We start from the raw sequence: 14,242 nt of genomic DNA on the forward strand, positions 1-14,242 counted from the left end.
AAACCCCCTCACATCCCCGGTAGATGGAGGTTTGGAGCCAAGACCTGGAGATGATCCACTCCGACCAGCTCAAGCAAGGACTTCTAGACCCACGTCCGTATCCTTCAGCATCTCCAAAGGTGGACCAGCTCCAGGAAGCCTCTTCCAACCTTCTCCCATCGTGGCCAATCTTCTCCCACCATGGCCAACCTTCTCCCATCGTGGCCAACACCTTCTCCCACCGTGGCCAACACCTTCTCCCATCGTGGCCAACACCTTCTCCCACCGTGGCCAACCTTCTCCCATCGTGGCCAATCTTCTCCCACCGTGGCCAACCTTCTCCCATCATGGCCAACACCTTCTCCCACTGTGGCCAACCTTCTCCCACCGTGGCCAATCTTCTCCCACCGTGGTCAATCTCCTCCCACCGTGGTCAATCTCCTCCCACCGTGGCCAACCTTCTCCCACCGTGGCCAACCTTCTCCCATCGTGGCCAACCTTCTCCCATCGTGGCCAACACCTTCTCCCATCGTGGCCAACACCTTCTCCCACCGTGGCCAACCTTCTCCCATCATGGCCAACACCTTCTCCCACTGTGGCCAACCTTCTCCCACCGTGGCCAATCTCCTCCCACCGTGGCCAACCTTCTCCCACCGTGGCCAACCTTCTCCCACCGTGGCCAACACCTTCTCCCATCATGGAATATCTCAAGTTGGAAGGGAACCATAAGGATCATTGTGCCCAACTTCTCACAGGAGGGCAGCACCCCAAAAAAAATTTTTAAAAGATGTTTTTTGTTTTTTTTTTTAAGGATGAAGCTAAATTTCATGGGTGGTTTTTTTTGGGTTTTTTTTTCCTGATTTGTGCCCGATTTCGGAGGAAAAAGGGGGAAAATAAAAAGGAGCTTCCCAATTTCCCACCTTTTTCTGCCATCGGGGCTTGGTGGAGCTCAGGGCTTCATTCTTGGGGGGCGGGCAATGCTTTGGGGACCCCCTTCAACCCCCGCCGCACCCCCCCCCCCCTTTATTTTTTTTTATTTTAACGATCGTACAAAACAATCTGCCTCGATTCCCGTAGGAAATCTGCTATTTCCACGGAAAAACGGGGAACTACCCCGCCGACCCCCTCCTCCGCACCCCGCCCGCCCCCCCCAGCGCCCCCGAGGATGCTCGGGGGAGGCAGCCGGATGGCTGGACCCCCCCTCCTCCACGTGAACCCCCCTCCCCCCGCTCCCCGGCGCCTGTTGCAGGCCGGCTCGGTGTGGGAGGACACAGGAAAGGGCCGCCCCTCCCGGAGGAAGCGGAGGGGGAGGTCGGAGCCGGCAGGTACCGGGGGAGGCGGGGGGCGGCTTCGGGAGGGGCTCCGGCCGGGCGCGGGGGGGACCCGGGATGCTTCTCCCGGTCCGGAGATGCCTTACCCGGTTCGGAGATGCCCTACCCGGTCCACGGGATGCTTTTCCCGGTCCCGGGCCGCTTTTCCCGGTTCGGAGATGCATTTCCCGGTTCGGAGATGCCCTACCCGGTCCACGGGACGCATTTCCCGGTTCGGAGATGCCCTACCCGGCCCACGGGACGCTTTTCCCGGTGCATGGGATGCTTTTCCCGGTTCGGAGATGCCCTACCCGGTCCACGGGATGCCCTTCCCGGTCCACGGGATGCTTTTCCCGGTTCAGAGATGCATTTCCCGGTGCACGGGATGCTTTTCCCGGTTCGGAGATGCTTTTCCCGGTTCGGAGATGCCCTTCCCGGTCCACGGGATGCTCTTCCCGGTCCAGGGGATGCCCTTCCCGGTCCACGGGATGCCCTACCCAGTCCACGGGATGCCCTACCCGTTTGGAGATGTTTTAACTGGTCCAGGGGATGCTTTTCCTGGTCCACAGGATGCTTTTCCCGGTTCAGAGATGCTCTTCCCGATCCATGGGAAGCCCTACCCGGTCCAGAAATGTTCTTCCCAGTTCAGGGATGCCCTACCCGGCCCGGGGGATGCCTTTCCCAGTCCAGGAGATGCTTTTCCCGGTCCAGGAGATGCACTAGCTGGTCCAGAGATGTTTTTCCTGGTCCAGGGGATGCACTACCCGGTCCCAGAGATGCTTTTCCCTCTCCCAGGGATGCTCTGCTGGGTCCCAGTGGTGCTCATCTCAGTCGTGGGAACGCTTTTCCTGGTCCTGGGACGCCTTGGCCGGTCCCAGGGATGCTTTTCACCATCCCAGGGATGCTCAGCCCTGTCTCGGGGATGCTTTGCACGGCCCTGAAGGTGCTGGGTACCAGAGCGGCTCGGCTTGGCCCGGGGGATGCTCTGCCTGGTCCCAGGGATGCCCTGCTCCACCCCGGATGCCCCAGCGGATCCCAGGGATGCTCCACCTGACCCCAGGGATGCTCAGCTCGGTCCCGGGCCTGCCCAGGTCAGGACACAATGGGGGAGCTGATCCCTCACCCCCAATACCAGGGACCATCCCAACTCTGAACCCCAACTAGAGCCCCCCCCCCCAGCCTCGGCATTTCCCTCCCACTCCTCTCCCAGATTCCGTTGGGTACCGGTGAGGGGGCTCCCGAGCCCCTCCAGGGGGATGCTGGGCCCCTTTAACCATCACACCGGCTAACACAACCCCTTTTATCCCTCCAGGGTCTGAATGGGGACACCCCCCCCCCCTTCGAGGGACCTCACAACCCCCTGCCCATCCCTGGATCCCTCCTGGTTTGGGGGATCGCAGGGACCGACGGAGGCGTTTGCTGTTTCGGGGGCTGGAGGAGGAGGGGGTTTCACCAGCCATGCAGAACCGCGAGGCATCGGCCTCGCCGGGTGAGTGGGTCCACATCCCCCCGACCCCGCAAAACCTCCCCCACTCCCACGGTGCCGCACGCAGGCATTGGGAATCCTTCGCTGCCTCCCCCCAGATCTCCCCCTCCCCCTCTTTCCGCCTCCCAAATCCCCCCTCCCCGTCTTTCCGCCTCCCAAATCCCTCCCCACCCCCCTCTTTCCTCCTCCCAAATCCCTCCCCACCCCCCTCTTTCCTCCTCCCAAATCCCTCCCCATCCCCCTCTTTCCTCCTCCCAAATCCCCCCTCCCCCTCTTTCCTCCTCCCAAATCCCCCCCTCCCCCTCTTTCCTCCTCCCAAATCCCTCCCCATCCCCCTTTCCTCCTCCCAAATCCTCCCCTCCCCCTCTTTCCTCCTCCCAAATCCCTCCCCATCCCCCTCTTTCCTCCTCCCAAATCCCCCCTCCCCCTCTTTCCTCCTCCCAAATCCCCCCCTCCCCCTCTTTCCTCCTCCCAAATCCCTCCCCATCCCCCTTTCCTCCTCCCAAATCCCTCCCCATCCCCCTCTTTCCTCCTCCCAAATCCCTCCCCCTCCCCCTCTTTCCTCCTCCCAAATCCCTCCCCCTCCCCCTCTTTCCTCCTCCCAAATCCCTCCCCCTCCCTCCCTGCCTTCATCCCCGATTTCCCAGCAGGTGAGGGACCAGCCAGCACTGGAACGAGCACATCGGTCCACCAGGAAAATCCCCCGGGAACGGATTCGGCTCATCCCCTCCCCCCCGGAAAGGGGTTTGAGGCCCCGGAGGACCCGATCCCGAGGGATAAAAGGTTTTTATGCACCGAGTGCGGGAAGAGCTTCAACCACAGCGCCTACCTCCTCCGCCACCAACGCATCCACTCTGGGGAACGTCCTTATCCCTGTTTGAAATGTGGGAAAACTTTTACCTGGAATTCCCACCTGAATTCCCACCAAAAAACCCACACGGGGGAAAAACCCCACCGCTGTCCCGAATGCCAGAAATGCTTCAGCCGCCGCTCCAACCTCCTCCGTCATCAGCGCCTGCACGGGATGGAAAATCCTTACGGGAAAAACTTGAAGGCTGATCGTATCCCGCCTTCCCGGAGCCGCCCGGATGATATTCCCTACGTCTGTCCCGAATGCGGGAAATGTTTCAGCGCTCGTTCCAATCTTTTCCGTCATCAACGTATCCACACCGGAGAAAAACCCTACAAATGTCCGGAATGCGGGAAAAGCTTCGGGCAAAGCTCGGATCTCATCCAACACCGTCGAACCCACACGGGTGAAAAACCCTTTTCCTGCTCGTTTTGCGGGAAATCTTTTAACGAACGATCCCATCTCACCCGCCACCAAGGGCGGCATACGGGAGAAAAACCCTACAAGTGCCCGGAGTGCGGGAAAAGCTTCGTCCAGAGCTCGGATCTTCTAATCCATAAGCGATCCCACGCCGGCGAGACCCCCTATAGGTGTTGGGAGTGTGGGAAACTTTTTCGGGTCAGCTCCAGTTTGATCCGACATCAGGGATTACACACGGGTGAAAAACCTTATAAATGCGGGGAATGCGGGAAAGGCTTCGGCGCTCGCTCCGTCCTCGTTATCCACCAGCGGCTCCACACGGGAGAACGACCCTACGAGTGTCCGGCTTGCGGGAAACGCTTCGTCCAAAGCTCCAACCTCCGTCGGCATCGACGGATCCATACGGGAGAGAAGCCGTATCCCTGCCCGGTTTGCGGGAAGAGGTTCAGCGTCCGCTCCAGTTTGCTCAAGCACCAGCGGCTCCACCAGCCGCCGCGTCCCCAACCCCCCGGGGAGGAAGAAAAAAAGTCGGGATGGAGCTCGGGAGGCGAGAAAAAACAAGGGCAGGAGGAGGAATTGCCCCCGTAGGGGCTCCTGAGCATCACTCCCCCCCCCCCCCCCCCAAAAAAAAAAAAAGTGGTGGTGGAGGGGGGGGCACCCTAAAGTGGGGGCTGACCCCAAAAATGTATTTGTCACTTCAGATGCAAACGGCTCGGTGGGCGATTCCCGGTTCCCCCCCCCCCCCGTGCTGGATGCATGAGATGGGGACCCCCGTATCTGTTTGGGCGATGGGCGCCTCACCCCATCGTGTTTTGGGGTGAGGGGACCCCCAAATCCCTTGGGCGCCTTATCCCGCTGCGTTTTGGGGTGGGGGGGCCAGCAACAGGACCCCCAAATCCTTGAGGGGGGAGGGGTGCACCAGCTTCATCCCTTCCCAGCCATAAACCCCAGGATACCCCAGTTCTGGGGGGGGGGTCCCGGTCTCCTGGCCCCCTTCCCCAAGCAAAATCAAGGCACTGAACCCCACCCCCCCTTCCCCATTTTTCCCTGTTTCCCCCCAAAATTCCTATTTTTCCCTGCAAATCCTTCAAGCTGGCTCTGAAATGCCGGGTGGAATCCAGGGGAAAGAGCAGGAACAACCCCAAAACAGCCTGATGTTACCCCAAAACGCAACGCTGCTCCAAAGGAAATCTGTATTTTTTTTTTTTTTTTTTTAAATCAAGTAAACGGGCAAATTAAACTCATTAAAATCGACCCTTTGGGGAATTAAGAGGGGAATTCAGAGGGGAATTGAGATACTTTTAAAAGCTGTAATTTTTTTTAGCCACGAATAAGGAGAATTTAGGGCGGGAATGCGAACGCAATTTACTAATAACGGTGATTTTTATTCACGTTAATAATATTTGGGGCTATTCCCTGCGTTTTTCAAGCTTCGGTGATTCCACCCTGTCCCCGCGATGGATTTTTAAAACCTCAGGAAGCAAAACCGCCGCCACGGGGCCGCAACAATCCCGTTCCCAAAGCCCTTGTTCCCGCCTGGAAGTTTCCAACCCTTCCCCAGATCCCAGAATATCAGGGAGGGGGGCCTGGGTGGGGGGGAGGGGTATCCCGGGTGCGACGGAGCGAATAAAACCACATGGAAGTGGAGGGGGAGGGGGGATAAATTTTACTCGCCGGAAAAATAATAACACTCCAAACGACCCCCCCCACCCCCACCCCCACCCCCGGGGCTGCCTCGAACCAGCGTGGTTCTCATCACAGCCCCGGCACGGCCGCAGCCCCACCCCCACCCCCTGTACCCCGAAACAGCTGCAGTGGGGGCCTCCCCCCCGCCCCTCCCCCTCCCCCTCCCCCCCTCCGAGTCCTGTTAGTGCAATTTGGCTTCAGCCTCACCTTTTTGCTGGAAAAAAAAAAAAAGGGGGAAAATAATCCCCGAAGAACTGTCTGAAATTTGGGGGGAGGAGGGGCGGAAGGAGGAGGGGATGGGTAGGGGGGTGTTGCCCCTCCCCCCCCCCCCCCCCCCCGGTAGTCCTTGGTGGGTGGGGGTCACGGTAGAGCATCCCCCCGCCCCAAGATTTAAGGGGTGGAGCGGGAGCCGCGAGAGCAGCGTTGTTAGCAGCGTCGTTAGCAGCGTCGCCCACCCAGCCGCTCGCTGCCAACACCCAACGTGCAGCGTAACGCCACGTCCCAGCGCCGGGCACTGGGGGGGGGATGGGCTCTGCCACTGCCGCCCCCCTTCCCCCACCTTCTCCACCAAGTTCAGAGGGGCAAAGCCCACCAAAACCCGCCCCCCCCCACCCCAAGGGCATCACCTCTGTCAACGAGGGGCCTCCAAGCGGCACCGGCCTCCCCCCGCCGTGGCCTCTGCGGGAGGTAACGGCAGCACCCACCGAGCCCCGTCGGCTTTCGGGGGTCCCCGGGGGAGGGGAAAAGCCTTTTTGGGGGGGGTGGGGGGTGGGGGCTAAAGGCTGATGCTACGGTGATGTTTGAAGTGACCCTGTGCGCCCCGGCGCTGCTCCCGTCCCTCCAGCTCGTCGCTGTTGAGGCTGGTAGCGTCCGACAGACCCAACAAATGTTCGACCGAGTCGAACTTCTGCAGGTCGGAGGCGATGGTTTGAAGGCTGAGCACCGAGAGAGTGTCGGCCGGGGGGCACTCGGCCCCCAAATGTGTCCCTCCTGTCACCCCCACCTCGGGACCGACGTGCCGGGGACTGGTTTCGGCTCCCACCGGTGAAGCCCGGCGAAGGACGAGGCGCTGGAGGCGACGCGCGTGGATCTGCTCGCTGATCTGCTCCAGGTTGCGCAGCGCCACCGAGTAACGGGTTTTGGCTTGTGACACCGACCGCTCCAGCGCCGTCACCTTGGCCTTGTGCTCCTGGGGGAGACGGCATCGGCCACCACGGCCCCCCAGCGCGAGGGGGGGGGCAGGAGGGACCCCCAACGCGAGGGGGGGGGGAGGAGGGCCACCCAATGTGAGGGGGGGGGAGGAGGAGGGTCCCCCAACGCGAGGGGGGGAGGAGGAGGGTCCCCCAACGCGAGGGGGGAGGAGGAGGGTCCCCCAACGCGAGGGGGGGAGGAGGAGGGTCCCCCAACGCGAGGGGGGGGGGGAGGAGGGCCACCCAATGTGAGGGGGGGGAGGAGGACACCCAACGCGAGGGGGGGGAGGAGGAGGGTCCCCCAACGCGAGGGGGGGGAGGAGGAGGGCCCCCCAACGCGAGGGGGGGAGGAGGAGGGTCCCCCAACGCGAGGGGGGAGGAGGAGGGTCCCCCAACGCGAGGGGGGGAGGAGGAGGGTCCCCCAACGCGAGGGGGGGAGGAGGAGGCCCCCCCCCACCCGCCCGTTTCTCCTCCCCGCTCCCCCCTCACCCCAAAAGCCGGCGGAAAATAGCCGCATCCCCCCCACCCCCACCCCAAAACGGGATCCCCGCGCCCCTCACCGGCCCAAGGGGGCTGGGGGACAAAGACTGAGGGACCAGTTAGGGACTGGGGGGGCCAGTTAGGGACTGGTTATGGGGTGGGGGACAAAGCCTGGGGACCAGTTAGGGACGTGGGGGACCAGTTAGGGACGTGGGGGACCAGTTAGGGACTGGTTATGGGGTGGGGGACAAAGCCTAGGGACTAGTTAGGGACGTGGGGGACCAGTTAGGGACGTGGGGGACCAGTTAGGGACTGGGTGACAAAGACCGAGGGACCAGTTAAAGGGCCAGTTAGGGACTGGTTATGTGCTGGGGGACAAAGACCGAGGGACCAGTTAAAGGACCAGTTAGGGACTGGTTATGTGGTGGGGGACAAAGACCGAGGGACCAGTTAAAGGGCCAGCGTAGGGACCGGTTCTGATCTGGGTGCCTAGAGGCGTCGCCCCGCTTCCCCCTCCCCCCTCTCCCAGCTTTCCCAGTACCTCCAGGATCTGGTTGAACTGGGCTTTCAGCTCGAAGTAGGGTTTGCTCTTGACGATGACGCGCTTGAGGGATTTCTGCAGCGCCTGCACCCTGGCCTCGGCCTGCTGGCACAGCCGCGTCACGCGCTGGTGCTCCCGCTCGCTCCGCAGCCGCTCCTCCTCCGCCTCGTTCACCTGCCGGCACCCCCCACCCATTTCAGAATTTGGGGGGGGGGGGTCCCTTTGCATCCCACCCCCTCAATGAGGATGGAGACCCCCCCCCGGGTGCTCCCGCTCACTCAGCAGCTGCTCCTCCTCCGCCTCGTTCACCTGCCGACACCCCCCCGCCCCTTCAGAACTTGGGAGGGGGGTCCCCCCCACACACATTTCAGAATTTGGGGGGGGGTCCCTTCGCATCCCACCCCCCTAATGGGGATGGAGACCCCCCCCCGGGTGCTCCCGCTCGCTCCGCAGCCGCTCCTCCTCCGCCTCGTTCACCTGCCGACACCCCCCAACCCCTTCAGAATTTGGGGGGGGGGGGTCCCTTTGCATCCCACCCCCCTCGATGAGGATGGAGACCCCTCCCCCCCCGCGTACCTTGCGCGTGGCGTGGTTGAGCATCTCCTGCCAGGTGGGATCCAGGCGGTTTTTATCGGCCACGACGCCCTGCTCGGCCACGAACACCATCTCGCGGGCGGCGTTGTGCATGCTGACGGCGCGCTCGTACCGCAGGGCCGCCCGCTGCGTCTCCTGCTGCGCCTGGCGACGACGGGGTGACGATGACGACGACGACGGGGAAGACCCCCACCCACCCCCACCCCCACCCTGGAGGGGATCAGTACCTCCTTGGCGAGGCGCCGGGCTTCGTAGTAGGGTCGAGCTTTTTCGATGCAGTTGCCCAACTGGGAGCCCTGGGCGTTGAGTTTCCTGGCGGATTCGGAAAGGATGCGGCGATAGGCGGTGCGGGCTTCCTGCCGGGCCACCGGGCACAACGGTTGGTCGCCCGGCACCCATCCCCTCCCCCCTCCCCCGCCCCCAGCATCCCCCCTCCCCCCCCCCCCCCACACACAGCACCCAGAGAGACCAAGCAGCCCCCAAAAAGCAGCGGGGAGCTGCAGGGGAGGAACGGGGGAGGGGCAGGGGGAGGGGGGCTGGTAGGACGAGAACCGGGGGACAAAGGCTAGAGGACCAGTTAGGGACACGGGGAGACCAGTTAAGGACCGGGGGGACACACCGGGAGACCAGTTAAGGACTGGGGGGGACATACGGGGAGACCAGTTAAGGACTGGGGACACACACGGGGAGACCAGTTAAGGACTGGGGGGAACATACGGGGAGACCAGTTAAGGACTGGGGACACACACGGGGAGACCAGTTAAGGACTGGGGGCAGGGGGACGGGGACACCAGTTGAGGACTTGGGGGGGGCGGGGGAGACACCAGTTCAGGACTGGGGGCGGGGGAGACGGACGGGGACACCAGTTCAGGACTGGGGGCGGGAGGGACGGACGGGGACACCAGTTCAGGACTGGGGGCGGGGGGGCAGGGACACCAGTTCAGGACTTGGGGGGGGATGGGGACACCAGTTAAGGACTGGGGATGGGGGGGATGGGGACCAGTTCAGGACTGGGGATGGGGACCAGTTCAGGACCGGGGGAGGACGGGGACCCCAGTTCAGGACCGGGGGGGGATGGGGGGACCAGTTCAGGACCGGGGATGGGGACCAGTTCAGGACCGGGGATGGGGACCAGTTCAGGACCGGGGATGGGGGGACCAGTTCAGGACCGGGGATGGGGACCAGTTCCGGACTGGGGATGGGGACCAGTTCAGGACCGGGGATGGGGACCAGTTCAGGACCGGGGATGGGGGGACCAGTTCAGGACCGGGGATGGGGACCAGTTCAGGACCGGGGATGGGGACCAGTTCAGGACCGGGGATGGGGACCAGTTCAGGACCGGGGGGGGATGGGGGGACCAGTTCAGGACCGGGGATGGGGGGACCAGTTCAGGACTGGGGATGGGGGGACCAGTTCCGGACCGGGGATGGGGGGACCAGTTCCGGACCGGGGATGGGGACCAGTTCAGGACCGGGGATGGGGACACCAGTTCAGGACCGGGGATGGGGACACCAGTTCAGGACCGGGGATGGGGACCAGTTCAGGACCGGGGATGGGGGGACCAGTTCAGGACCGGGGATGGGGACCAGTTCAGGACCGGGGATGGGGACCAGTTCAGGACCGGGGATGGGGGGACCAGTTCAGGACCGGGGATGGGGGGACCAGTTCAGGACCGGGGATGGGGACCAGTTCCGGACTGGGGATGGGGACCAGTTCCGGACCGGGGATGGGGACCAGTTAAGGACCGGGGATGGGGACCAGTTCAGGACCGGGGATGGGGACCAGTTCAGGACCGGGGATGGGGACCAGTTCAGGACCGGGGATGGGGGGACCAGTTCAGGACCGGGGATGGGGACCAGTTCAGGACCGGGGATGGGGACCAGTTCAGGACCCGGGGGGGATGGGGACACCAGTTCAGGACCGGGGATGGGGACCAGTTCAGGACTGGGGATGGGGGGACCAGTTCCGGACCGGGGATGGGGGGACCAGTTCCGGACCGGGGATGGGGACCAGTTCAGGACCGGGGATGGGGGGACCAGTTCAGGACTGGGGATGGGGACACCAGTTCAGGACCGGGGATGGGGGGACCAGTTCAGGACCGGGGATGGGGGGACCAGTTCAGGACCGGGGATGGGGGGACCAGTTCAGGACTGGGGATGGGGACCAGTTCAGGACCGGGGATGGGGACCAGTTCAGGACCGGGGATGGGGGGACCAGTTCAGGACCGGGGATGGGGACCAGTTCAGGACCGGGGATGGGGACCAGTTCAGGACCGGGGATGGGGGGACCAGTTCCGGACTGGGGATGGGGACCAGTTCCAGACCGGGGATGGGGACACCAGTTCAGGACCGGGGATGGGGGGACCAGTTCAGGACCGGGGATGGGGGGACCAGTTCAGGACTGGGGATGGGGACCAGTTCAGGACCGGGGATGGGGACCAGTTCAGGACCGGGGATGGGGGGACCAGTTCAGGACCGGGGATGGGGGGACCAGTTCAGGACCGGGGATGGGGGGACCAGTTCAGGACTGGGGATGGGGACCAGTTCAGGACCGGGGATGGGGGGACCAGTTCAGGACCGGGGATGGGGACACCAGTTCAGGACCGGGGATGGGGACCAGTTCAGGACCGGGGATGGGGACCAGTTCCGGACTGGGGATGGGGACCAGTTCCGGACTGGGGATGGGGACCAGTTCCAGACCGGGGATGGGGACCAGTTCCGGACTGGGGATGGGGACCAGTTCCAGACCGGGGATGGGGACCAGTTCAGGACTGGGGATGGGGACCAGTTCAGGACCGGGGATGGGGGGACCAGTTCAGGACCGGGGATGGGGGGACCAGTTCAGGACTGGGGATGGGGACCAGTTCAGGACCGGGGATGGGGACCAGTTCAGGACCGGGGGGGGATGGGGGGACCAGTTCAGGACCGGGGATGGGGACCAGTTCAGGACCGGGGATGGGGGGACCAGTTCAGGACCGGGGATGGGGGGACCAGTTCAGGACTGGGGATGGGGACCAGTTCAGGACCGGGGATGGGGACCAGTTCAGGACCGGGGGGGGATGGGGGGACCAGTTCAGGACCGGGGATGGGGACCAGTTCAGGACCGGGGATGGGGACCAGTTCAGGACTGGGGATGGGGGGACCAGTTCTGGACCGGGGATGGGGGGACCAGTTCAGGACCGGGGATGGGGGGACCAGTTCTGGACCGGGGATGGGGACCAGTTCAGGACTGGGGATGGGGGGACCAGTTCAGGACCGGGGATGGGGGGACCAGTTCAGGACCGGGGATGGGGACCAGTTCAGGACCGGGGATGGGGGGACCAGTTCAGGACCGGGGATGGGGGGACCAGTTCAGGACCGGGGGGGGATGGGGGGACCAGTTCAGGACCGGGGGGGGGATGGGGGGACCAGTTCAGGACCGGGGATGGGGACCAGTTCAGGACTGGGGATGGGGGGACCAGTTCCTGACCGGGGATGGGGGGACCAGTTCCGGACCGGGGATGGGGACCAGTTCAGGACCGGGGATGGGGGGACCAGTTCAGGACCGGGGATGGGGACACCAGTTCAGGACCGGGGATGGGGGGACCAGTTCAGGACTGGGGATGGGGACCAGTTCAGGACCGGGGATGGGGGGACCAGTTCAGGACCGGGGATGGGGGGACCAGTTCAGGACCGGGGATGGGGACCAGTTCAGGACCGGGGATGGGGGGACCAGTTCAGGACTGGGGATGGGGACCAGTTCAGGACCGGGGATGGGGACCAGTTCAGGACCGGGGGCGGATGGGGGGACCAGTTCAGGACCGGGGATGGGGACCAGTTCAGGACCGGGGATGGGGACCAGTTCAGGACCGGGGATGGGGGGACCAGTTCAGGACCGGGGATGGGGACCAGTTCAGGACCGGGGATGGGGACCAGTTCAGGACCGGGGATGGGGACCAGTTCCGGACTGGGGATGGGGACCAGTTCCAGAGCGGGGATGGGGACCAGTTCAGGACCGGGGATGGGGACCAGTTCAGGACCGGGGATGGGGGGACCAGTTCAGGACCGGGGATGGGGACCAGTTCAGGACCGGGGATGGGGACCAGTTCAGGACCGGGGGGGGATGGGGGGACCAGTTCAGGACCGGGGATGGGGACCAGTTCAGGACCGGGGATGGGGACCAGTTCAGGACCGGGGATGGGGACACCAGTTCAGGACCGGGGATGGGGACCAGTTCAGGACCGGGGGGGGATGGGGACACCAGTTCAGGACCGGGGATGGGGACCAGTTCAGGACCGGGGGGGGATGGGGACACCAGTTCAGGACCGGGGATGGGGACCAGTTCAGGACCGGGGATGGGGACCAGTTCAGGACCGGGGGGGGATGGGGACACCAGTTCAGGACTGGGGATGGGGACCAGTTCAGGACCGGGGATGGGGGGACCAGTTCAGGACCGGGGATGGGGGGACCAGTTCAGGACTGGGGATGGGGACCAGTTCAGGACCGGGGATGGGGACCAGTTCAGGACCGGGGATGGGGACCAGTTCAGGACCGGGGATGGGGACACCAGTTCAGGACCGGGGATGGGGACCAGTTCAGGACCGGGGATGGGGACACCAGTTCAGGACCGGGGATGGGGACCAGTTCAGGACCGGGGGGGGATGGGGACACCAGTTCAGGACCGGGGATGGGGACCAGTTCAGGACCGGGGGGGGATGGGGACACCAGTTCAGGACCGGGGATGGGGACCAGTTCAGGACCGGGGATGGGGACACCAGTTCAGGACCGGGGATGGGGGGACCAGTTCAGGACCGGGGATGGGGACCAGTTCAGGACCGGGGATGGGGACCAGTTCAGGACCGGGGATGGGGACCAGTTCAGGACCGGGGATGGGGACCAGTTCAGGACCGGGGATGGGGACCAGTTCAGACTGGTGGCGCCGCTCACATCCAGCTGCAGCTCCACGCGGTTGATCTCCTCGTTGGCCTGGTTGAGATGCTCCAGCTCCTCCTGGGGGGGGGGGGGGGGGGAACCCAAACGGGGGGTGAGGGGAGAGAAACGCGACCCCCCCCCCAAAAAAAAAATAATAATAATAAATAATAAAAAATAAAAATACAAATGGGGGAAACTGGGAAAAAGATTCTCCTCACCTGTATCCTGGGGTCCAGCTCTTCCTCCTCCTCCTCCTCCTCCTCCCCGACCACTTTTGGGGGTGTCCCGGGCTCCTCGCCCTCGCACGCCCCCCCTGCTACGGTCGCCCCCCCCTCCTCCTCCTCCCCTCCCCCCCCCCGGGAGCCCCCCAGCTGCCCGGGAGGGGTCTGCCGGCCGTCTCCCCCGTTTGCCCCCCAGAGCAGCCCCTCCTCCGCGTCCCCCATGGCGGGATCCCCCCCCCACTCCAGGCGACGTCTCGGGGTCCGCTTCGCTTCAGGGGGGGGGAGGGCAGCATCTCAGCGGGGGGGCCATTCAGCGCCAGCCCCCCCCCGCGCACAGCAAGGGGCCCTAGTTCATTTGGGGAGGGGGGGAGGGGGGGGGGGGATGCCCCCCACCCCTGGAAGAGACACCCCCCCACCCCCCAGGGACGACGAGCCGGGAGCTGGATCGGCCGGAACAAGATGGGAGGGGGGGAGGGGGGGGGGCTGGAAAACAACCGGGAAAAAGTCAGCCCCTCCCCCAAACCCCACGAGGCGCCCCCCCCCCAGCAAACTCCCTCCCCCTAGACCCCTCCAGT

At 64.3% G+C, this 14,242-nt stretch overlaps 2 protein-coding genes across 5 annotated transcripts; one reads left to right on the plus strand and one right to left on the minus strand.

The window, feature by feature from the left end:
• Positions 1-1,010: 1,010 nt before the first annotated feature.
• LOC308056020 (uncharacterized protein) lies at positions 1,011-4,664 on the plus strand. 3 transcript variants are annotated; one of them, XM_080370777.1, is made up of 3 exons: positions 1,011-1,304; positions 2,602-2,778; positions 3,426-4,664. In XM_080370777.1, the coding sequence occupies exons 1-3, from the start codon at positions 1,145-1,147 to the stop codon at positions 4,631-4,633; spliced, it is 1,545 nt and encodes a 514-aa protein (XP_080226903.1). In that variant the 5' UTR covers positions 1,011-1,144; the 3' UTR covers positions 4,634-4,664. The 3 variants fall into 3 exon arrangements, with proteins under 3 accessions (XP_080226903.1, XP_080226904.1, XP_080226905.1); XM_080370778.1 differs by having other exon boundaries at positions 1,226-2,380; XM_080370779.1 differs by having other exon boundaries at positions 1,247-1,304; positions 2,189-2,778.
• A 1,816-nt stretch (positions 4,665-6,480) lies between these two features.
• Positions 6,481-14,131, minus strand: SH3BP5L (SH3 binding domain protein 5 like). 2 transcript variants are annotated; one of them, XM_080370784.1, is made up of 7 exons: positions 13,665-14,131; positions 13,462-13,524; positions 8,764-8,892; positions 8,519-8,680; positions 7,943-8,116; positions 6,735-6,920; positions 6,481-6,638 (listed from the first exon to the last, which is right to left on the minus strand). In XM_080370784.1, the coding sequence occupies exons 1-7, from the start codon at positions 13,887-13,889 to the stop codon at positions 6,507-6,509; spliced, it is 1,071 nt and encodes a 356-aa protein (XP_080226910.1). In that variant the 5' UTR covers positions 13,890-14,131; the 3' UTR covers positions 6,481-6,506. The 2 variants fall into 2 exon arrangements, with proteins under 2 accessions (XP_080226910.1, XP_080226909.1); XM_080370783.1 differs by having other exon boundaries at positions 6,481-6,920; positions 13,665-14,126.
• Between the last annotated feature and the right edge of the window lie 111 nt (positions 14,132-14,242).

The sequence above is a fragment of the Falco punctatus genome (assembly GCF_963210335.1).
Source record: "Falco punctatus genome assembly, chromosome: 21".
In the NCBI taxonomy this organism is placed as follows: Eukaryota; Metazoa; Chordata; class Aves; order Falconiformes; family Falconidae; genus Falco; species Falco punctatus.